A 25,762-nucleotide genomic window follows, 5' to 3' on the forward strand; every position below is an offset into this window, starting at 1 on the left:
CCACCTTCAGACCTTTCAGTTTCCCCAGAACCTTCTCCTGAATGATGGCCACTACACTCACCTGTGCCCCGATTCTCACGGAGCTCTGGCATCCCACTGGTGTCTTCCACCACGAAGACCGTCGCAAAGTAACTATTCAGTTCCTCTGCCATTTCTTTGTTTCCTATTATTATTTATCCAGCCTCATTTTTCAGTGGCCCAAAGTCTATTTTTGCCTCTCTATTACATTTTATAAATTGAAAGAACCTCTTCCTATCTTCCTTTATATTACTAGCTAGCTTACACTCATATTTCACCTTCTCTCCCCTTATTGTTGTTTTTGTTGTCCTCTGCTCGCTTTTAAAGGCTTCCCAATCCTCTGGCTTCCCACTAATTCTCGTCACTTTGTATGCTTTTCCTTTGCTTTTATGCTGTTCTTGACTTCTCTCGCAAGCCATGGATGCCTCATCCTCCCCTCAGCATGTTTCCTCCTCCTTGGGATGAATTTCTGTTGTGCCTCCTGAATAACCCCCCAAAACTCCTGCCATTGCTGTTCCACTGTCTTCCCTGCTACGCTCCCTTTCTAATCAACTCTGGCCAGCTCCTCCCTCATGTCTTTGTAGTTACCCTCATTTAATTGTTACACCGTTACATCTGATTCCAGCTTCTCCCCCTCAAACTGCAGGGTAAATTCTATCATATTGTGGTCACTGCTCCCTAAGGGTTCCTTCACCTTAAGTTCCCTAATCAAATCTGCCTCATTACAGATCACCAAATCCAGAATTGCCTGTTCCCTAATGGGCTCTGTCGCAAGCTGCTCCAAAAGAAACATCTCTTACACATTCCACAAATTCCTTTTCTTGGGATCCACTACAACCCGATTTTCCCAGTCCACCTGCATATTGAAGTCCCCCATGATTATTGTAATATTGCCTTTTTTATATGCCTTTTCTATCTCCTGATTTATTTTCTGCCCCACATCCTGACTACTGATAGGGGGCCTGTACATAACTCCCATCAGGGTCATTTTACCGTTGCGATTCCTCAGCTCTGCCCACAGAGATTCTATGCCTTCTGATCCTATATCGCTTCTTGCCATCGATTTAACTAATTCGCTAGGACTCTGGTCCCAGCGTGATACATTAAGACTGTCCCATCAGAACAGGTCGCCTCTTCCCCAGTACTGGTGCCAATGTCCCATGAATTCAAACCCATTTCTCCCACACCAATCTTTGAGCCACGGAACCTCCTTAATCTTATTGATACTGTGCCAATTAGCTCATGGCTCAGGTAGAAATCCAGAGATTATTACCTTTTTAGTTTTGCTTTTTAATTTAGCTCCTAGCTGTTCATACTCCCTTAGCAGTACCTCTGTTCCTGTTCTACCTATGTCGTTGGTACCTACGTAGACCACGACAAGTGGATCTTTACTCTCCCACTCCAAGTTTTTCTGCAGACCAGATGAGATATCTAGACCCGAGAACCAGGTAGGCAACACAACCGTCAGGATTCTCATTCCTGAAGAATCGGGATCAATGTCAATGCCCCAAAACTATACTACTCCAATTTATTTTTTCTCCCCCCACTTGAACAGCTCCCTGTACCACGGTGCTGTGGTCAGTTTGCTAATCCTCCCTGCAGTCCTCGTTCCTGTCCACAGAGGGAGCAAGAATCCATGTGGAGTTTGCACATTCTCCCCGTGTTTGTGTGGGTTTCACCCCCACAACCCAAAGATGTGCAGGCTAGGTGGATTGGCCACACAAGATTGCCCCTCAATTGGAAAAAAAATAATTGGGTACTCTAACTTTAAAAATTCCTTAGACAGGTACAGCACAGGGTTAGATACAGAGTAAAGCTCCCTCTACACTGTCCCCATCAAACACTCCCAGGACAGGAACAACACAGGGTTAGATACAGAGTAAAGCTCCCTCTATATTGTCGCCATCAAACACTTCCAGGGCATGTACAACACGCGGTTAGATACAGAGTAAAGCTCCCTCTATACTGTCCCCATCAAACACTCGCAGGGCAGGAACAGCACGGGGTTAGATACAGAGTAAATGTCACTCCACACTGCCCCCATCCCGGACAGATACAGCACAGGGTATGATACAGAGCAAAGCTTCCTCTACATTGCCCCAAGAATGTGTTCCCAAAATAATTCTATGGGGTGTGACTTTTTTCATTGCAAGCCCGAGCTGTCATCTCTAAGTGAAACTAATGATTAAGGTTGGTTTGTGTGAAGTAGAACAGTGTTTGTCAACCTTTTTTTCTGGGGACCCATTTTTACCAACCGGCCAACCTTCGGCACCCATGCCGGCCGACCTTCGCGGTCCACGCCGGCCGACCTTCGCGGTCCACGCCAGCCGACCACAGGCCGACCTGTGCGACCCACCATTTTCTCTTACCTTTTTTGTTGCTGACAAAAATGGAGGAAATGGTTTTGGCTCCCTTTGACCCCAATGGTCCCTTTGGCTCCCCGAACTTGTAAAAAAAAAAAGGCTGCAACCATATAAAAAAAAAATAAAAGGGTTAAAAATAAAAGTTACTGTTTGCTTGTGAATTATTTGAATGGGCAATAAAAAAATGTGCAGAAATGAGAGAAGCAGAATTGAGAATTACCCTTATATTGAGAGGGACAGAATATACACGAGCGGGGTGAACATACCGACAGTCCTGCTTGTATTTCCCCAGAGGTTGCTAAAGGTGAGGACCTGTCAGTACCGATGTACTGTGATCGGAAGGATTCACCTCTCCCTGACATACCCTATGTGCAGAAACTGAATACCGAACAGGAAGCCCTGAAGGAAAAGGAGAAAGGATCTTGGAAGAATCTGACCAATGAAGAGAAGATTGCATGTAAGAGTATCAGAGACTTGTTGGTTCCACTGTTTTTTTTGAGTGGATGTTGGAGGAAAGAACCCTTTGCCTTACTGGTAGTCAGTGTTTCAGTGAATTGCTCCTAGTTCTGCTCCAGGCTGAAGTAGATAGACTGAAGCTGTCTCTATTCATCCCTTAAGCTGAGGAGTGCCCCTATTTGATAATTTTGTCATTTCACTCTCCCAGGAGTTGTTCTGCTGTGACCTGTATTATTGAAACTGTCGATTTGATGGTAATCAACATTTATTTTGTTGTCAGCGCACACCGAGAACTAGACTCAAACTCTGCAAGCTCATTCTATCACAAAGGGAGCAGATAAAATCTGGGCTTTTAAAGCCATTGCCATTGAGAGATACGGCCAAATTCGGGCAAGTGGGACTAGCTTATTGATGTAAACTGGGCGGCATGGACAAGCTGGGCCAAAAGGCCTGTTTTCATGCTGTAAACATCTATGACTCTATTTTGTTGCATTGTCCAGTTGAATGTGCTCAGGGCTCACTGCCCATTTGGCTTGTCCATAAAATCACAGATGGCCCCGGGTGAGGAAAAATTGACAAACAGTTTATACTGAAGATCACCAGTTAGTTTGAGTTACACTGCTCCTATCCCAGCCCAGTCACTTTATATTTCAGTATCAGAGACAATCCTGACGTGCAGCACCCCTTAACCTCAGCTGGATGTTCACAGCTCAGAAAACTGATGTGTCTAAAATTTCAAACAGAATTTCTCGCCAAGTCTCAGTTGTCACTGAGGTACAAAGGGAGACGGTAGTTTACAATATTTGCCACCACCTTGTGGAGAATGGATTCTGAAGCTTACCCTGTGTGATTCATGTTAGACAGCAGCTAATCCTAATGGAGAACGATAGAGGAATCCCATTCACTGTGGGTGAGCGACACATCTGCACGGGAGGGGATTTATGAACTGTCCCATTGAATTGGTGCTTCTGGTTTATCCTAGTGTATCGCATCGCTTTTCATCAGAGCTACGCAGACATGTGCAAATCGAACAGTGAGTGGAAGACGGTGATGGGTGGAACCTTCATCTTTATTGGATTCACTGGCCTGATTGTGTGGTGGCAGACAGCTCACGGTGAGCCCCACCCTGTGCCTATCCTTCCTACCCCTTCTTTAAACTTGAGTTACACCGCTGACAAACTGAAAATGGATAGATATGTAGTGAGAATGGGAACATCTTATACTTCCTTGTGTCATTGATTGGGCCTGCAGTGACTCCTAACCTCATGTGGATCATTACAGCTCAGAAAATTGTTTAACAAAATCTGGGATTTGGAGTGGGACAAGTACCTACACACCAGTGACTGGTGTTAGCTGCTCAGTGGGAGTTTGGGACTCGGTAGTGTGGTGAATGTATTATACCAATAATCCACCAATGTATCAGTACCATGCTTTGCCTTTGTATTTGCATCTGTGCTATGTTGTTGCCCTTGTGGGCTCCACCTATGGGCCATTGTATGGCATCATCCATAGGGGAACATGTTGGGACATGTATGGGCTCCGCCCATGGCTCCTCCCCTTGAGCGGAGGGGGGGGGAGGGGGGTGTAAAGAGCAGTCGACCTATAGACGGCGCACAGTATTATGTCAGTCACAGGCAGGCACTGTTCTAAGTTGATTAAAGCCACGGTTTACCTTTACTCTTGTCTCGAGTGAATTGATGGTCGCATCAATTTAATCAACGTAAACGCAACTATGGAATCGGCCCTCAAACCTGACCGACTGGAACTTGATCCGCAGGCCGTGGAGGCGAAATACATTTTTTCACACTGGCTTCAATGCTTCAAGGCTTATCTCGCAGCCACCTCCACGCCTTCCGTCACTGACGAACAGAGGCTGAGCCTCCTCCATGCAGGGGTGAACCATCGGATCTCTGTTCAACTCGACGAAGCCTCCTCCTATAGATGCCCTCGCGAAGCCTGAACGCCTCTATGCGAGGCCTGTGAACGAGGTCTACGTGCGACACATCCTCACCGCCAGAGTCCGGGGGAGTCGCTAGATGACTACCTACGCGACCTCAAAGCCCTCGCACGCAACTGCAATTACCAGGCCGTTATGGCCACTCAGCATATGGAACTCGACATCCGAGACGTCTACGTGGCGGGAGTATGTGCGACAACGCCTACTCAAAAAGGGGGCCCTGGACCTGGATGAGACGGTAAAGTTAGCCTCCTCTCTGGAAGTAGCATCCCAGAGCCTTACCGCGTTCCCGGCTGACCACGCGACCCCCTCGTGGAACCCCCACCACAGACTACCCCAGGCCTGTGCCGCGCGGCCACCCGCCCATCATGGGGGGCTACCCTGCTATTTCTGCGGCCAGTCCCAACACCCCCCGGCAGCACTGCCCGGCCCGTAATGTGAACTGCAGCAGCTGCGGGAGAAAAGGACATTTTGCCAAAGTCTGCCTGGCTAGGTCTAAGAACTCTAACTCACAGGCCCGATCCTCAGACTCACTGGCCAGCAAATTGTCTGCCAACTCCGCCCCCCTCATCAGCCTCGTGCTATCAGTGCGAGCAGCCATCTTCCAGTCCTCATGGCACGTGCGACTCATGGGGGCCGGCCACGTGCAATCCATGGGGGCCGCCATCTTGGATACCATCTTCCTTGCCGCCCACCACGCTCGACCAACGGGGGTCGCCATCTTCTACACCGCTCGACGCGTACGATCAACATGGGCAGCCATCGTGGAGCCGCCCCAGCACCTGCGACCACGCCGACTACCCGCAACTCAGCACGGTCACCCTGGACCAGTCACGACCCAAGCACCTCCGGAGCTCCATGATGACCGTCCAGGTAAACGGGTACGAGACACCTTGCCTCTTCGACTCCAGGAGCACAGAGAGCTTCATTCACCCGGACTTGATAAGACGCTGCTCGCTTCCAATTTTCCTGGCGCACCAAACCGTCTCCCTCGCCTCTGGGTCGCACTCGGTGCAAATCCAAGGGTGCACTACCGCAACCCTAGCAATACAGGGCGCCGAGTATGAAAATTTTAAAATATATGTGCTCCCAGACCTCTGCGCTCCTCTCCTATTGGGACTAGATTTCCAATGCAACCTCAGGAGCCTAACGCTGAAGTTCGGGAGGCCCCTGCTCCCACTCACCATCTGCAGCCTCGCGACCCTAAAAGTCGACCCTCCCTCACTCTTCGCGAACCTCACCGCCGACTGCAAACCAGTCGCCACCAGAAGCAGGCGGTATAACATACAGGACAGGACTTTTATCAGGTCCAAGGTCCTGCGTCTCTTGCGGGAGGGAGTCATCGAGGCCAGCAATAGCCCCTGGAGAGCTCAGGTGGTGGTCGTCAAGACAGGGGAAAAGTTCCGGATGGTTGTTGATTACAGCCAAACCGTAAACCGGTACACGCAACTCGATGTGTACCCCCTTCCCCGGATTGCAGACATGGTAAACCAGATCGCACACTACCAGGTGTTCTCCACGGTGGATCTGAAGTCTGCATACCACCAGCTCCCAATCCGCCCGGAGGACCGCCACTACATGGCTTTTGAGGCAGATGGCCGCCTTTTCCACTTCTCCGGGTCCCCTTTGGCGTCATGAACGGGGTTTTGGTGTTCCAAAGAACAATCTACCGAATGGTGGTCCTGTACGGGCTGCGGGCCACATTTCCGTACTTGGACAATGTCACCATCTGCGGCCATGATCAGCAGGACCACAATGCCAACCTCCACCGATTTCTCCATACCGCCCAAATCCTCAATCTCAACTACAACAAGGATAAATGCGTTTTCCGCACGACCAGACTAGCCATCCTCGGCTACGTCGTGGAGAATGGGGTCCTAGGACCCGACCCTGACCGTATGCGCCCCCTCCTGCAACTCCCCCTCCCTCACTGCCCCAAGGCACTGAAGAGGTGCCTCGGGTTCTTCTCATATTATGCCCAGTGGGTCCCCAGCTATGCGGACAAAGCCTGCCCACTAATCAAGGCCACCATCTTTCCACTGGCAACTGAGGCCTGCCAGGCCTTCAGCTGCATCAAGGGGGACATCGCCAAAGCCACGTCTGTGCCCGCACTGGCGCCCCCACTACCGATGCACGCAGTGGACGAGTCCGTCCCCTTCCAGGTGGAGAGTGACGCATCAGAGGTCGCACTCGCCGCTACCCTCAATCAAGCAGGCAGACCGGTAGCGTTTTTTTCGCGCACCCTCACCACCTCTGAAATTCAACACTCCTTGGTCGAAAAAGAAGCCCAAGCCATCGTGGAAGCCGTCTGGAGGCACTACCTCGTTGGTAGGAGGTTTACCCTCGTCACCGACCAACGATCGGTAGCCTTCATGTTCGACAATACGCAGCGGGGCAAAATCAAGAACTGCATCGCCTCGAGCAGGACTACCAGTTATAACCGCAGGGGAAACGGGTAGGTGGAGAGTGAAAAGACCATCTGGAAGACCATCCTACTGACCCTGTGGTCCAGGAATCTCCCAGTTTCTCACTGGCAGGAGGTCCTCCCCGATGCGCTCCACTCTATTAGGTCCCTACTTTGCACGGCCACAAATGAGACCCCTCATGACCACCCTTTTTGTTTTCCCTAGGGGATCAACCTCAGGGGCCTTGCTTCCATCCTGGCTGAAGACACCGGGGCTAGTCCTACTCAGAAAACACGTCTGGAGCCATAAGGCCGATCCTCTGGTAGAGAGGGTCCAGCTCCTACACTCAAACCCCCAATATGCTTATATCGATCACCCCGATGGCCGACAGGATGGTCGACAGGATACGGTCTCCCTCCGGGACCTGGCGCCCGCCAGTTCCACCACCGCTGCCCCCCCACTATATCCCGCCCAACCCACCATGACCTATATGGCTCCTGCGCTCCCTCCCGCCCTCCCCCCTTCACCGATCCACAGGAATGAAGCTCCAGAAGAGATGCTCCCGGAGTCCAAGTCTGTGCCCGCACCAGCCAGCACTACCGATGCCAGCACGGATGAGCTCGACACCCAGGCCAGCAGCAACGCCAGAGCTTCGGCGATCACCGCGCACGATACGTCCGCCGGACCGGCTGAACTGATGAACCCGTCACCCCCGCCGGACTTCATTTTTTTTTAACAGGGGATGAATGTGGTGAATGTATTATACCAATAATCCACCACTGTATGAGTACCATGCTTTGCCTTTGTATTTGCATCTATGCTATGTTGTTGTCCTTGTGGGACCTATGGGCCATTGTATGGCATCATCCATAGGGGAACATGTTGGGACATAGCTCCTCCCCTTGAAGGGGGGGGGGTATAAAGAGCAGTCGACCTGTAGGCGGCAGACAGTATTGTATCAGTCGCAGGCAGGCACTGTTCGAAGTTGATTAAAGCCGCGGTTTACCTTTACTCGTCTCGAGTGAATTGATGGTCGCATCAGGTAGTTTGGGATTGGCTGAGTTCTGGGTCAGATGCCGTGGCTTTGGTTGGTGCCGTCTCCTCAATTCACAGTGGCTGATTCAAGATGTGTGTGTGTGGAGACTTCTTTGATAGTGCCTCCAAAACTCAGCTGCCATTTCACAGCGTGGAAGAGATATATTGTGCTATTAGTTTATTTTCCCTTATTCTTTCCCCTCCAGTTGAAATCTTTTGCCTTTTTATCCATCAGCGTGCAGCTAAATCATACAGAGGTTTTAGCTCTGATTCAGTGGCTCACGTGAGTCAGAAGGTTGCAGCTTCACATCCTACCCAGACACTTGGGCCCCTAGTCCAGGCTGACATGTCAATGACATTAAAACAAAGGTCCTTTTTGCCATTTTTTTTCCAATTAAGGGGCAATTTAGCGTGGCAAATCTACCTATCCTGCACATCTTTGGGTTTGTGGAGGTGAGACCCACGCAGACAGAGAATGTGCAAACTTCACACGGACAGTAATTGAACTCGGGGCCATGAGGCAGCAGTGCTAATCACTGTGCCACTATGCCACCCCTTTTTGCCATCTTACTCAAGCATTAACATTCACACACACAAGACGTGCCTGTTAACATTGGTGAAGTGACTGAGGTATTTCCGGCTGATTTCTGTGTGGATTGCATCATGTTAATTGTGGTGAGTTTATCAATATGTGTGGCAGTACATCTGAAGGAAGAATCCAAAGTCAGTCTTTACTTGGAATAGATTCTTCTCAGAGTGAAACATTACAAGTGTATATATCTCCTAATTCCCACTCTTCCCTTCTATCAGTATCTCTCTCTTTTTATATGAACTGAGGCAACTATCCAATCAATTCCCTCCAGTTGTATATATTTAAGCTCAACTGATACAATTAACAGGAAGGACTCACTGCATTTGCCCCGGTGATAACTTCTACCATCTCTTAATTCAGGGAGCAGCTTTTTCTCGGTTGAAATCTTTGTGACAAATCAGGAACATTTTACTGAACAGATGAACAGTTTCCTGCTGTGATCCGTGTGCTGAAATGGGTGGTTACAATCTGATCTGTGGTTCACAAGGTGAATAAAAGATGATTCCAGCAATTTCACTTCTCTAATGCTGAGAGTGAGATTTCAGGAAATTATATGTGGTCCCAGCCACTGTATGGGAGTACGGGGCTTACCCATCGTCAAAGATATAGCAAACTCAAGCTGTCCAAACTCCGAACAAATCTGGCAATAACAGATACAGGCAATGTCCAATGTTCTGTATCCAAAAAAGATGTCAACGTTTGACTAACAGTGAGAAAGGGTTAGCTTTGAACGCCGATCCACCAGTTGACCAGAGCCCATTGCAGCTGGAAGTTCAATCGGTTGGTGAAATTGTGATCTAGCCAACTAGGCGCAAGGATGAACTGAAGCAAAGGCTTAACCTGGAAGACAACGACCGGAAAGAGATGCTTGGGAGTAAAATGGAGATATTCAGAATCATGAGTGGGCTGGACAGAGTAGATAGGGAGAAACTGTTCCCCCTCAGAAAAGGATGAAAAACAAGCAGGCACAGATTTAAAGTGATTTGCTAAAGAAGCAGAATGTGATGTAAGGAAAAACCTTTTTCACGCAGCGAGTGGTTGGGGTCCTCCAAAGCTCAATAGCTTGATCTCGAATTGATTGAGATGGAGCCATGAGTCCCTCTGTAAATCCATAACTCGCTGGAACGGTGGAGGTTAACTGTTGCTTGTTGAGATTGCATGTGACCGTTTCGGCCAGTTCACCAGTTGAACTTGAACCATAATTTATGATAGCGTGGGTAGTTGTAAGAAATGGGACTGTGAATAGCGAAGTGCTGAAAAGCTTTTTCTTTCAGATACAGAACAAAATGTTGAAATCACATTTCAAAATGCTGTAGATAAAAAAAGAAATTTAAATCAAACGGGATAATTGAAAATAAGAAGAGAGAAAATAAGCAGTTAAGGGAGTGATCAGGGGCGAGTTTAAAGAAAGAACCTCAATACTAAAAAGTAAATATTCCATGACTTGTGTTATGGGCCAGGGTTTAGAAAACTCCAAAGTACATCATGGAGTTCACTTGACCTACAACTTTATTGATTTTGGTTACGATGAGCACAAGGGCCTACCTTTCAGGTGTTATTCAACAGAGGCCTTAAGCACTTTTAATCCAAAATAAAGTTCATTCTGCAAATTTAGTTAACATTTTTATAAACACCCACAGTAAGCATTTTTAATCAGCTACCAACATAAAATATCCCACACAGAAGAATAAGTGAAAAAGGAGAATAAAAAAAATATATTTTTTAAAAATACCCCACACAGCTACAGTAATCTATGTATCACCCTTAATAAATTCACCCTTTAGCTGTTCCAATTCAATAACAAGATCCCATAAACCTGAAAATCCTTTTCAAAGGTGTGGCCCAGCACACGGCACTCAAGATCTGGTAAGGATGCTCCCGATTTCTTTCCAAAACAGCAGGTTTGAATTTCTTCCAGGAAACAGTTATTTCTTTTCAAGTTATCAAGCAATCTGGAAACAGCTTTGTAATTGCAGATAAGATAAAAAAAATCTTCTTTCAACCTGTGCAGAACAAAACCAGTTCAAACTCAAAGCGAAAATAGAACCAACTCCCGAGCTACAGCCCAGCTCCACCCACACAATGACATCACTGAAGCCATGTGATAAGACAAAAACATTTCTTAAAGGGACACTCCCATGCCACTTGGATCAGTTAAAACAGCGCATTATAGTAACATTGGAATTAGGAGACTACAATTCAGCCCTTCGGGCCTGATCCATCATTCAACAAGATCATGGTTGATCTGGTTGTGGTCTCACCTCCATTTTCCTGTCTGCGCCCTCACCCATATACACGGAGTTCTGTAATCTCTCTATTTAAGATGTTTTTCTATTCTTCCTGCCAAAGTGGACAAGTTCACATTTTCCCACATATACTCATCTGCCAGATATGTGTCTATTCACTTAACCTATCCCGTTGAAGATTCTTTACCTCCTCGTTGCAACATTTTTTTCTATTTTAGTGTCATCAGCAAATTTAACTACCAATCATGCAAGTCCGTACATCCAAGTCATTAATATAGTAAATAGTTACGGCCCCAGTAATAATATTTATTAGTGTCACAAGTAGACTTACATTAACACTGCAAAGTTACTGTGAAAAGTCACCACATTACGGTGCCAGGTCGTGTACACTGAGGGAGAATTCAGAATGTCCAATTCACCTAACAAGCACGTCGTTCGGGACTTGTGGGAGGAAACCGGAGCACCTGGAGGAAACCCACGCAGATACTGAGTGAACGTGCAGACTGCAGTGGCTCAAACCGGGGATTGATCCCGGTCCCTGGTGCTGTGAAGCAATAGTGCTAACCACTGTGCTGCTATGATCCCTCGGGCACTCATCTGCTTCTTATTAGCCACTTAGTTCTTTATCCATGTTAACATGTTCCTTTTTTGTAGGAACCTTTGATATGGCACCTTTTGGAAATTCAAGTATGCCACAGCTACAGGTTTCCTTGCTTGCTACTTCCACATATTACTCTAATGAATTAGTCAACACAATTTCCCTTTTAAATAAATCATGCTGACTCTGCCTGATCCCATTATGATTTTCTAATTATCCTGCTATAACCTCCTTAATAATGGATTCCAGCGCACTCGCTATTTTCCCAGTTTGCTGGGACCCTTCAGAATCTAAAGAATTTTGGAGATTATAACTACTGCCACCTACTGTCTCTGCAGTCAATGAAGTGCGAGTTGGGATATACAAGAGCAGATGATCAAAAATTGGGGCAGGGAATATTTTGCCTGTCTGATCACAAAAGAGAATGATTTTGAAAACATGGTAAATCCTGACTTGGTTAAAAGGTGAGATATTAGGGCAGCACATGGCGCAGTGGATAGCACTGGGACCACAGCGCTGAGGACCCGGATTTGAATCCCAGCCCTGGGTCACTGTCCGTGTGGAGTTTACACATTCTCCCAGTGTCTGCGTGGGTTTCACCCCCACAACCCAAAGATGTGCTAGTTAGATGGATTGGCCATGATAAATTGCCCCTTAATTCGAAAAATGAAAATAAAATGATTGGGTACTCTAAATTTATTTTTAAAAAGTTGAGATATTATACACAAAACCATTGGAGGAGTTAGTTACATTAAAAAGAAATTGTACCATACCCTGTTCAAAGACATCAAGGATGTTGAAGGAAATGGGGGTGGAAATAGCAGAGGCTCTAGAAATTATAGCCTGGAATTTTGTGGGCAAATAAATGGTAAATTTTTCTTTCGAAAAATATTTTATTGAGGCATTTACATATTAACATAACGGACAAACAACCCCAAACCAGCCAAAATGGCTGTACATTGTTAGACGTTTTAGTTGCTGTGATATGAAGTCTAAAGTTCGGTTCCTTTTTCACCAACACACATTTATTTCATTCCAACAGACTTTGCACAAAACTCTAATTACACATCACCTGACAGAGGCCACCTGAAGCCCCTTTACATATCAATGTCAATTAATGGATACTTAACATAAATGAGACAACTAATTGTAATGCCTCTTAACCCATTACTTAACAGTCTCCCCTTCCTTGGAGAAAAAATAATTAGGTGAAAACAAAATTTCAAGAAACTCAAAAACACACACATGATTTCCCCCCCCCCCCCTTTATTTCAGTTTTTTTTTTGGCCGAGAAAGAGAAGAAAAAAAAAGTCACAGAAACAAGCGCTCTTCATTAACAATATCCAAAAGTGTCTGTGAACTCACCCCTCTTTTCGTAAAACAGTCTGACAGTTGATAGCTACTGTCGACCCATTTAATTTTTGTTATTTCCCCTCTGTCCAACATCTGCTTCAAACTTGCGATGTCTATCAGGGGCTGGTTTAGCTCACTGGGCTAAATCGCGGGATTTTAAAGCAGACCAAGGCAGCATGGTTCAATTCCCGTACCAGCCTCCCTGAACAGGCGCCGGAATGTGGCGACTAGGGGCTTTTCACAGTAACTTCATTTGAAGCCTACTTGTGACAATAAGCGATTTATTTCATTTTTAATTTCAATCCGTAACCGCTTTTCATTGACATTTTTTGTAGAGTGCACATTTTCCCACAGGGATTTATTGTCAATGTGACAGTCAATAGGTATATTACCCAAATCCCTTAATCCCCAAATTCCTGTCAATATCTGACTTATATAAAAGGCCATATCCACCACCTCTACAAGGCTTAATGTCTCAGCAGCCAAAGTGCGTTTTACCACTCTCCTTATTTTCTTTGTTTCCCACACAAGCGGGCAACGTTTACCATTGTTCCCAAAAAGTAAAATTATAAAACCTCCTGCGTTTGAAACCCCATCACATAAATTTGCGTAGGACGCATCACTGTAAACTATGAGTTTCAAGTGCCAAAGGTCACCTAAAACCGGGAACTTCAAAACACACTCCTACATTTTTAGTTTGGCCAACGCTTTATTTGCTCTTATTATGTCTTCCACTTTGGGATCATTCATTTTTGTACTCAACTCTAAGACATCAAAACTCACGTCCGGTCCATTCTGTCTACCTAACCAATTCAGTTGCCCAATTAAACTTCGCAGTTGCTCTTTTTCCATCTTTGAAACCATTGTGTGTTTTTGTGAAACCTGGCCACGACTAATTGCTATTGGGCTGATGCTTTCCAAATAAGTTTGCTGACGTAAAGTTGCCCTAACTTAGTCTGTCCAATTTCCAGTCCAATATATTTAAATGCACCGGAAGCCTGATTTCCAACCCCGAATTCTTTCCTCAAACCAGAGATTACAATAGCTTCAAAATCACTAGTCCCACCCCACAAAAAATCGACATGCCAGAAAGATTTCCTTTATAATGCCAGTAGGATCTGCTTTCAACTGGCAACAGCCTAACTTTAACAAAACTGACCTTACCTAAAAATACCAGACACGAGATGCATCATTTAATCCATATACACATTTGCTCAACTTCCAGAGTACCCCTTCTGTGTTAACTGCTTCTTTAGGAGGACGGAGAAAAATGTCTCTCCGGAGCTAATGCCCTTGCAAAAAAAAGGCAGATTTTATATCTATAGATTTGCATTCCCATGCCTTTGTGGCTAATAGAGCCAAGATCATCTTTAAAATAACCTTTCCTGCTGTAGGTGAATCTACCCTTAAACCCCGATCTTCTAAGTTTTCTTCAAATCCCCTTGCCCACACGCCTGGCCTTTGACTTATAAGTTCCATCCTGAAGAACCTTTTCCATGCAAATCCATCTGTGGGATAGAGCTCTTTGTCCCCTATCCGGTAAGTACCGGATAGGGGACAAAGAGCTCTATCCCACAGATGGATTTGGGGTATACACATTTTACCCCAAATTCACTCCAACTATGCAATTCTTGCTGTTTAGCATCTTTGATAACTTTTTCATCTAATTTATTTGAAGCCACCAAAATCTCACATTGCATGTGGGCTTCTACTCCTATTAGTATTCGTAGTCTTAGTCATGTTCCGAGATCTTGATAAACTACGTCCCCTCTCCCGCCAGGTATGTCGTTCTGTACTGCTACTGCTTGATCTTTCCCTTCTGCTATGGGATGTCCTTTCAATAGTTCTCGACCTTTTCCTGCGGACCTGTTCACTATCCGATGTACTATCTGAACTGGCACTGCATTTCTGTGCCCTCCATTTTTGAACTTCGTTTTCCCAATCCATTGTCTTGACTCCTTCCCCTGAATGCTGTACATTCAACCAATGTTTATACTTTCCAGTGGCCTTTCCTGCTCTACTAATAACAGAATGCATGCTTCCATTGACTAGATCCTTCAGGCAAATATGTCACTTTTGTACCAATTTTTGGCAGTTGCCCTTTCAGAAAAATGGCCTGTTCTAATTCACCAGAAGTGTTGTGTTCCTCAACAGAAACCCTGTCTATATAAGTTAACTGGTCCTCATAGTTCTGTAACACATGCGTACCAGATGACTCTGGTTCCTCGTCATCTATGTCTGCTCTGTCTAAATTTGAAAATTTGTCATCTGTACCCATTTTCCTTGTTGAATGTACCTAACAGTTTGATTACCATGTTGCAAAAAAGTTGTTTTGCCATCTATGCCTATGATCTTCCCTGGGCCTTTCCATTCATTAGAATTGTCTCTCTTATAGTATACCATGTCTCCTTGCTGAAAGACGGCATTTGATGGCCATACGTTAGGTCTTAAAGCTCTGCGAATTGTTTCAGAGACTTCTGCTTCCAAAAATGCTTTTCTACTGCTATGTAATGCATTTAAATGTTCAGCAAAACCAGAGCAAATTGTAGTCCCCTCCCAAGCTGGAGGCTGGTCATCCAAAATGGACGGAATTTTAGGATTTCTACCAAACAATAATTGATAGGGACTATCGCCCCCAACCATCTGCAACGAATTTTTTGCATGTACCGCCGCCCATGCCAAAGCTGAATTTAGGCTGCAATTTGGTCGATCTGCCAAAATGTTCCGAAGCAAGTCATAAGGGGCTGGTTTAGCAAGGGGCTGGTTTAGCACACTGGGCTAAATCGCTGGCTTTTAAAGCAGACCAAGGCAGGCCAGCAGCACGGTTCAATTCCCGTACCAGTCTCCCTGAACAGGTGCCGGAATGTGGCGACTAGGGGCTTTTCACAGTAACTTCGTTTGAAGCCTACTTGTGACAATAAGGGATTTTCATTTCATTTCGATGACAGCATTTCTTTCACAGACACCATTACTAAATGGGCTTTCTGCAGCCGTATTCATAACTCTGATATTCATGTTTTCACACATATCCCTAAACTCATCATTAGCAAATTCTCCCCCATTGTCCGTAAGGAATTTTGCCGGTGGACCCATTCCTGTCCCTGTCCATTTTTCCACGATTTGATCCAGAATTACTCTCTTTTCTTTACTTCGTACAATCGTTGATTGACTAAATCTGGTTGCTAAATCTACAAAATGCAAAATAAATTTATATATTTAAAATACGGAGGCTGGGGATTGAGGGTGATTTAGAGATGTGGATCAGAAATTGGCTAGCTGAAAGAAGACAGAGGGTGGTGGTTGATGGGAAATGTTCAGAATGGAGTACAGTCACAAGTGGAGTACCACAAGGATCTGTTCTGGGGCCGTTGCTGTTTGTCATTTTTATCAATGACCTAGAGGAAGGCGCAGAAGGGTGGGTGAGTAAATTTGCAGACGATACTAAAGTCGGTGGTGTTGTCGGTAGTGTGGAAGGATGTAGCAGGTTACAGAGGGATATAGATAAGCTGCAGAGCTGGGCTGAGAGGTGGCAAATGGAGTTTAATGTAGAGAAGTGTGAGGTGATTCACTTTGGAAGGAATATCAGGAATGCGGAATATTTGGCTAATGGTAAAGTTCTTGAAAGTGTGGATGAGCAGAGGGATCTAGGTGTCCATGTACATAGATCCCTGAAAGTTGCCACCCAGGTTGATAGGGTTGTGAAGAAGGCCTATGGAGTGTTGGCCTTTATTGGTAGAGGGATTGAGTTCCGGAGTCGGGAGGTCATGTTGCAGCTGTACAGAACTCTGGTACGGCCGCATTTGGAGTATTGCGTACAGTTCTGGTCACCGCATTATAGGAAGGACGTGGAGGCTTTGGAGCGGGTGCAGAGGAGATTTACCAGGATGTTGCCTGGTATGGAGGGAAAATCTTATGAGGAAAGGCTGATGGACTTGAGGTTGTTTTCGTTGGAGAGAAGAAGGTTAAGAGGAGACTTAATAGAGGCATACAAAATGATCAGGGGGTTGGATAGGGTGGACAGTGAGAGCCTTCTCCCGCGGATGGAAATGGCTGGCAAGAGGGGACATAACTTTAAACTGAGGGGTAATAGATATAGGACAGAGGTCAGAGGTAGGTTCTTTACGCAAAGAGTAGTGAGGCCGTGGAATGCCCTACCTGATACAGTAGTGAACTCGCCAACATTGAGGGCATTTAAAAGTTTATTGGATAAACATATGGATGATAATGGCATAGTGTAGGTTAGATGGCTTTTGTTTCGGTGCAACATCGTGGGCCGAAGGGCCTGTACTGCGCTGTATTCTGTGTTCTGTGTTCTATTTGCTTTATCCCAGATCTTAAAGGTCCATGGTCACAATGTAAGTCCACCGTCTTTCCAAAAACTGTTGCCTTATCCTGTTCCATATCCAGTTTCATGTGTGCTTTCTTCATCAACGGTCTGCTCAGAAGCAAAGGTATCTCACTTGATACAACATCCGTGCTAATGAAATGATTCATTCCGGCAATATTGCAAGGGATCACCACTCTTTTCAGCGACTTCAGAGTATTATCATCCCCAAACCGGAAACTTGTGGAACTTTCAAATTCCTTAACCTTGTTACGATTTTCAGCATTCAAAGAGTCCAGGTAACATTTTAACCAGTCAATTCCACACACAGTAGATGTGCAGCCACTGTCCAATACAGCACAGTTGAAGGATTCTGCAACCAACACCCTCATTACTGGCGTAAAACTGCTTGTCAATAGGACAATGCCTTCTTTCCGGTCACAATCTTTTTCCTCTTCTGACTCTTCCGTGTCATGTGTCGCTTCAAACACTATCACAACGAGTTGGACAGCTGAAAACATAATGGTATTGAGTCACATCGAAAACATTGATTTATCATGCCCCGTGCATTTCTGGGGTTCATCTTCCTATTGTAGGTTCTAACTGGGTTTCTGTCTTCATAATTTCCTTGTCTCGGTCTCCTTCTATAATCTTGAGCCCTGTTCGTAGCCATACGATTTTGCCATCTTGTTAGTAGTGTAGTAGTGTATCTTCCATATTCTGCCTTATTGCAGGCTTATCTATTTGGGAGATCAGAGCCATCGGAATCGAATGTTTCCCCAGAAACTTTTGTAAAACTTTTGTCATCTGTTCGAATAAGGTATCCTTATCAGTAAACTGAACTCCTGTCAAAACCAGGAGCCTATCCATGTTACTCACTCTAGCACAGTCAAGTAATTTAAAGGCCAACACAGGCTGTGGATAAATTGTGTTTCTGCAGCCTTTTATATAGTCTGCCAAATTCCATTAGTCTTCCATGGCGATATCCTCCATTTTCCGGAACTTATCAAAATCCGACCGTGCTTCATACGCACTTAACAAGTCATCTTTCTTATAAATCTTATCCATATAATGTAATAAAGTCTCCAGACCTTCTTTTGAGTCCAACTCTTCCAATTCCAGCTCAGAAAGCACTTTGTTTCGGATTTTACTGCCATATGGTAGAGAAAGAGCCAATGCCATACCTTGTTTTCTCTTTCCCAAAGCAGTTACTTTAGTCACATAACTACTGCACTTCTCCATTGGTCGTACGATTCCCTTTCAGAAAATAAGGGAGGATAGTCATATCCAGCCATCTTTATCCTCGGTTCAGCCATATATCCCTTTTTTTTCCACAAACTCCTTGATTTGATCTGGAAAAGTTGTATCTTTCAACCCTTCACATTTACACAGCAACCATCCTCTGCTACCAATTGTTAGACGTTTTAGTTGCTGTGATATGAAGAGTCTAAAGTTCCGTTCCTTTTTGACAAACACACATTTATTTCATTCCAACAGCCTTTGCACAAAACTCAAACTATACATCACCTGACAGAGGCCACCTGAAGCCCCTTTACATATCAGTGTCAATTAATGGATACTTAACATAAATGAGACAACTAATTGCAATGTCTCTTAACCCATTACTTTTTTAAAAAATATATTTTATTCAAGATTTTTTGGCCAAACATAACAGTACGTAGTGTTTCTTCTCCACAACAATAAAGCAATATAAATAACAGTGGCCAGTTTTAAACAAATAAATAAATAATATATGAACAGAAACAAAAATCAAACTAAATGGCAACTGCCTGGTCAAAAATAAATACTCTCCAAAGATACAATCCAACAGTCCAATATACATTACCTAAAACAAGTGCCTATACATATACAATAACATCCCTGAGAGTCCGTCCGATTCCTCCCCCCCCCCTCCCCCCTGGGTTGCTGCTGTTGTCTTCTTCTTTTCCATTCCCTCTATCTTTCTGTGAGGTAGTCGATGAACGGTTGCCACCGCCTGGTGAACCCTTGAGCCGAACCCCTTAGTACGAACTTAATCCGTTCTAACTTTATAAACCCGGCCATGTCGTTTATCCAGGTCTCCACACCCGGGGGTTTGGCTTCGTTCCACATTAACAATATCCTGCGCCGGGCTACTAGGGACGCAAAGGCCAAAACATCAGCCTCTCTCGCCTCCTGCACTCCCGGCTCTTCTGCAACCCCAAATATAGCCAGCCCCCAGCTGGGTTCGACCTGGACCCCCACCACCTTCGAAAGCACCCTTGCCACCCCCACCCAAAACCCCTGTAGTGCCGGGCATGACCAGAACATGTGGGTATGATTCGCTGGGCTTCTCGAGCATCTCGCACACCTATCCTCTACCCCAAAAAATTTACTGAGCCGTGCTCCAGTAATATGCGCCCTGTGTAACACCTTAAATTGTATCAGGTTTAGCCTGGCACACGAGGACGATGAGTTTACCCTACGTAGGGCATCAGCCCACAGCCCCTCCTCAATCTCCTCCCCCAGCTCTTCTTCCCATTTCCCTTTCAGCTCATCTACCATGATCTCCCCCTCGTCCCTCATTTCCCTATATATGTCCGACACCTTACCATCCCCCACCCATGTCTCTGAGATCACTCTATCCTGCACCTCCTGCGTCGGGAGCTGCGGGAATTCCCTCACCTGTTGCCTCGCAAAACCCCTCAGTTGCATATACCGAAATGCATTCCCTTGGGGCAACACATATTTTTCCGTCAGCGCTCCCAGACTCGCAAACGTCCCATCTACGAACAGATCTCTCAATTGTGCTACCCCTGCTCTTTGCCATGCTCCAAATCCCCCATCCATTCTCCCCGGAACAAACCTATGGTTATTTCTTATCGGGGACCGCACCGAGGCTCCCGTCCTTCCCCTATGCCGTCTCCACTGCCCCCAAATTTTCAATGTAGCCACCACCACCGGGCTTTTGGTGTATTTCTTCGGTGAGAACGGCAACGGTGCCGTCACCATAGCTTGTAGGCTAGTCCCACTGCAGGACGCCCTCTCCAATCTCTTCCACGCCACTCCCTCCTCTTCTCCCATCCACTTACACACCATTGAAATATTGGCGGCCCAGTAGTACTCACTTAGGCTCGGTAGTGCCAGCCTCCCCCCTATCCCTACTACGCTGCAAAAATCCCCTCCTCACTCTCGGGGTCTTCCCGGCCCACACAAAACTCATAATACTCTTCTCAATTCATTTGAAAAAAGCCTTCGTGACCACCACCGGGAGGCACTGGAACACAAAAAGGAATCTCGGGGGGACCACCATTTTAACCGCCTGCACCCTCCCTGCCAGTGACAGGGACACCATGTCCCATCTCTTAAAGTCCTCCTCCATCTGTTCCACCAACCGCGTTAAATTAAGCCTATGTAATGTACCCCAATTCTTGGCTATCTGGATCCCCAAGTACCGAAAGTCCCTTGTTACCTTCCTCAACGGTAAATCCTCTATTTCTCTGCTCTGCTCCCCTGGATGCACCACAAATAACTCACTTTTCCCCATGTTCAGTTTATACCCTGAAAAATCCCCAAACTCCCCAAGTATCCGCATTATCTCTGGCATCCCCTCCGCCGGGTCCGCCACATATAGCAACAAATCATCCGCATACAGAGATACCCGGTGTTCTTCTCCTCCCGAGTACTCCCCTCCACTTCCTGGAACCCCTCAATGCTATGGCCAGGGGCTCAATCGCCAGTGCAAACAATAACGGGGACAGAGGACATCCCTGCCTCGTCCCTCTATGGAGCCGAAAATACTCAGACCCCCGTCCATTCGTGACCACACTCGCCATCGGGGCCCTATACAGCAACTGTACCCATCTGATATACCCATCTCCAAAGCCAAATCTCCTCAGCACCTCCCACTCCACTCTATCAAATGCTTTCTCGGCATCCATCGCCACCACTATCTCCGCTTCCCCCTCTGGTGGGGGCATCATCATTACCCCTAGCAGCCTCCGTATATTTGTATTCAGCTGTCTCCCCTTCACAAACCCAGTTTGGTCCTCATGAACCACCCCCGGGACACAATCCTCTATACTCGTTGCCATTACTTTGGCCAGAATCTTAGCGTCCACATTCAGGAGGGAAATAGGCCTATAGGACCCGCATTGCAGCGGGTCTTTTTCCTTCTTTAGGAGGAGCGATATCGTTGCCTCTGACATAGTCGGGGGCAGCTGCCCCCTTTCCCTCGCCTCATTAAAGGTTCTCATCAGTAGCGGGGCCAGCAAGTCCATATATTTCCTATAGAATTCAACTGGGAATCCGTCTGGTCCCGGGGCCTTCCCCGCCTGCATGCTCCCAATCCCTTTCACTACTTCCTCCGTCTCAATCTGTGCTCCCAGTCCCGCCCTCTCCTGCTCCTCCACCTTAGGAAATTCCAGCTGATCCAGAAAGCACATCATTCTCTACTTCCCATCCGGGGGCTGAGCGTCATATAATCTTTCATAAAATGCCTTGAACACTCCATTCACTCTCTCCACTCCCCGCTCCATCTCTCCCTCCTCATCTCTCACCCCCCCCCATCTCCCTCGCTGCTCTTAACCCATTACTTAACATACATAACCAGCACAACAAAAAGTACCGCCGCAATAAATGGTAAATTAAATGCATTCATCATTTTTCTTCAGTCTCTGCCCAAAGGCAGGTTGGACCCACTGTGCTACAACCTCCACCATGGGTAAGACAAGAAGGCAGGTCTCAAATCTACCCCAGCCAGAACGAGGATCAAGCCCAATGCTGTTGCCACCAATCTGATGCACATTTGCTGTTCAGATAATTAGCCCCAGAAGGAGTCTATGTTGTTGTGGCATGAATGTTGTAACCTGGAGCTACGGATGATGGTGGAGGCTCCAGTTTCTTTCCATTGCACAGCTGACAAAGAATCACTCCCACTATTTAGAAGTTGATACTCAGAGGGTTGTTTTTCAAACTGGAGGCCTGTGACCAGTGGTGTGCCTCAGGGATCAGTGCTGGGTTCATGGTTATTTGTTAGCTATATTAATGATTTAGATGAGAATTTAGGAGGCATGGTTAGTAGGTTTGCGGATGACACCAAGGTTGGTTAGTGGCATAGTGGACAGTGAAGAAGGTTATCTAGGATTGCAACGGGATTTTAAAAATTGTTGTGTTTTTTTTTTGAGTAGAGTACCCAATTCAATTTTCCAATTAAGGGACAATTTAGCGTGGCCAATCCACCTACCCTGCACATCTTTGGGTTGTGGGGGCAAAATCCACGCAAACCCGTGTGGAGTTTGCACATTCTCCCCATGTTTGCGTGGGTTTTGCCCCCAAAACCCAAAGATGCGCAGGCTAGGTGGATTGGCTATGCTAAATTGCCCCTTAATTGGAAAAAAAAAATAATTGGGTACCCTAAATATTTAAAAAAAAGAACCATTCCTTTATACTTGAAAATTGTGCATGTCATTCTGCTTTTGAATAAAGGGGGAAAACTAGGGAATCATTGCCTAGTTGGTTCTGTGGTTGGGAAATTGCTAGAGTTTATAATTCTGGAGAGTGACTGCACACTTTAAATGTTCAGCGGATCAGAGAGCCAATATTGATTTGTAATGGGTAGGTCATGTCTGATGAACAACAGTTAAATTGCCCTTGGTGTCCAAAAAGGTTAGGTGGTGTTACTGGGTTACAGGGATAGGGTGGAGGTGTGGGCTTGGGGAGGGTAATCTTTCCAAGGGCCAGTGCAGACTCAATGGGCTGAATGGCCTCCTGCACTGTAAATTCTATGATTATTTAGTGTGAAGTGACTAAAGCAGTGGACTGGAAATGTCTGTGGATGTCATTTAGATAGATTTTCATAAGATAGTTGATAAATTCCCTCAAAAGAGAATATTTGGTAAAGTTGAAACACATTAAGTCGAATACAAGTATTGACCTAGTTACGAAACTGGCTGAATGGCAAGAGACAGAAAAGATTAGGATAATGGGGCTGGTTTAGCACAGTAGGTTAAACAGCTGGCTTGTAATGCAGAAGGCAGCAGCGCAGGTTGAATTCCTGTACTGGCCTCCCCGAACAGGCGCCGGAGACTAGGGGCTTTTCACAGTAACTTCACTGAAGCCTACTTGTGACAATAAGCGATTATTATTTTTATTATAAAGGGCAGGATGTGACATGTTGGGGCCTCAACTATTCTTCATTTATTAACAAGATACTGATAGATTAAGTGAATGGACAAAATTGTGGCAAATGGAAATGTATCCAGATCACTTGTTCTAAACAGTGAAAAGCTAGAAACTGTGAAGATCTGAAGACAAAGAGAAATTGTTGGAAAATCTCAGGTCTGGCAACATCTGTAGTGAGAGAAAAGAGCTAACGTCTCCCTACAGATGCGGCCAGACCTGCTGAGATTTTCCAGCATTTACGCTTTGGTTCAGACTCCAGCATCTGCAGTAATTTACTTTTAGATCTGAAGAGGCTTGGGTCCAGTTACATAGACCATTAAATGGACTGTAGTGTAGATTTACCAGAATGATGACTGCAAGGGTTAATTTACCAGAATGATGACTGCAAGGGTTAAATTATGAGGCAAGATTGCACAAATTAGGATTATATTTCCATAAATTTATACGGTTACGGGTGATGTAATTTAAATTTAAGGTATGAAAGGGGAATAGGATGGATATATAGAAACTAATTCCGCTGGCTGGAGAATCGAGGTGTTATAGTTTAAAAATTAGAGCCAGACTTTTCATCAGTGAAGTTAGATAACACTTACTAACATACAGGGTATATCATTAAGTCACAGATCAACTCATTGAATGGCAAAGCAGGCTCAAGGAGCGAACAGGTTTTTTCCTGTTTGTATGCTCAGCCTACCACTCTAAACTCCCTCCTTGCACAACCTTTTCCTTTCCTTTTGAAAACTAGTCACAATTCAAGTTTTCAAAACAAGATTTCATTCACCACTCAGAGCAGCCGCTTCTGTTCGTCTGGCAATGAAAGTAGGTTTCATTTACGGATAGTGGACCCCCAGCTTTAGGCTGACCGTATACTACTTGTACAATGGGTAAAACCCAGAGAACTATTTAGAGTTGAGGAGAAATTACTTCTCTCAAATCTGTGGAATTCACTACCCAAGAGTGCAGTGGATGCTGGGGCCGGAGTAAATTTGAGGCGATCAGCAGATTTTTCATTAGGGCAGCACAGTGGTTAACACTGTTACTTCACAGCACCAGAGTCCCAGGTTCTATTCCGGCTTGTCTGCGTGGAGGCTGCACGTTCTCGCGGTGTCTGCGTGGGTTTCCTCCAGGTGCTCCGGTTTCCTCCCACAAGTCCCGAAAGACGTGCAGTTAGGTGGATTGGACATTCTGAATTCTCTGTGTACCTGACCAGGCGCCAGAATGTGGCGACTAGGGGCTTTTCACAGTAACCTTATTCAGTGTTAATGTAAGCCTACTTATGACAATAAAGATTATTTTTTTAAAAATTAATGGGGTGGAGGGCTATGGAGAATGAACAGGAAAGTGGAGTTGCGGCCAAGAGATCAGCCACGATTGTATTGAATGGCGGAGCGGGCCCGAGGGGCTGTATTGCCTGCTCCTGCTCCTAGTTCTTAGGATTCCTGCTGTCTATCGACCTATGGACTAAGGTATTGTGTTTCAATGCATTTTTTTTAGTGTATCCTCCCAAGCCACATACCTTCAATGAAGAGTGGAAGGAAAAGCAGGCCAAAAGAATGCTGGATATGCAAATGAACCCTATAGAAGGATTTGCCTCCAAGTGGGACTATGAGAAGAATGAATGGAAGAAGTGAAGTCCCTATTGAGAGAAATGTTTTCCTTTTAATCCAGTGTTCGACTTTTCTAATAGAAACTGACTCAGCAACTTCAAAATGGTCCATCATGTTAATACTAAACCTCTTGAGGTTTCTGTTGAGTTGTAAAATGACCACAAATACACCTTCACAGCAGTTTGAAGCATTGGCATAAGCCACATCATTGTAAAAAATTGCAATTTATAATAAAGATTGCTCATATAATAAAGCTCTCTAAACTCTGTACTCATTGGTATGTTTGGGAAATGTCCGCGCACAATTCACTGCTGGAAATAAATGGGAACAAAGTGTTAAAATACAGTAACTGCAATTCCTTCTTGGTAAGGAAGCATCCACGAACTTGCACTTCTGCACCAGTGTGTATCTCCGCCAGTATTAGAAGGTGGACTAAAAACAGAAATTCTGGAAACCCTCCCAGCAGGTCTGGCAGCAGCCTCTGTGGAGAGAGAAACAGAATTAATGTTTCAGCACATTGATCCTTCATCAGAACAATTTCTATTCACAAGTGCTACCTTTCCAGCACTTTGCTTTTAGATTTCAGATTTTCAGCATCTGCCGCGTTCTGCTTGTGTTAGAAGGTGGAATCCTTTCCATGAGGTGC

General features: G+C 45.6%; 1 protein-coding gene across 3 annotated transcripts in view; it reads left to right on the forward strand.

Moving 5' to 3' along the window:
• Positions 1 to 25,369, forward strand: part of LOC140428244 (cytochrome c oxidase subunit 4 isoform 1, mitochondrial-like) — a 103,937-nt gene extending 78,568 nt beyond the window's left edge. For all 3 annotated transcript variants that reach the window (XM_072514502.1, XM_072514503.1, XM_072514501.1), the window contains exons 3-5: positions 2,674 to 2,838; positions 3,820 to 3,951; positions 25,004 to 25,369. In XM_072514502.1, coding sequence (XP_072370603.1) covers positions 2,674 to 2,838; positions 3,820 to 3,951; positions 25,004 to 25,140 — 434 coding nt within the window. In that variant the 3' untranslated portion in view covers positions 25,141 to 25,369. The remainder of the gene's footprint in view (positions 1 to 2,673; positions 2,839 to 3,819; positions 3,952 to 25,003) is intronic.
• The last annotated feature ends 393 nt before the right edge of the window (positions 25,370 to 25,762 follow it).

This window comes from Scyliorhinus torazame, chromosome 8, assembly GCF_047496885.1.
Source record: "Scyliorhinus torazame isolate Kashiwa2021f chromosome 8, sScyTor2.1, whole genome shotgun sequence".
Lineage (NCBI taxonomy): Eukaryota > Metazoa > Chordata > Chondrichthyes > Carcharhiniformes > Scyliorhinidae > Scyliorhinus > Scyliorhinus torazame.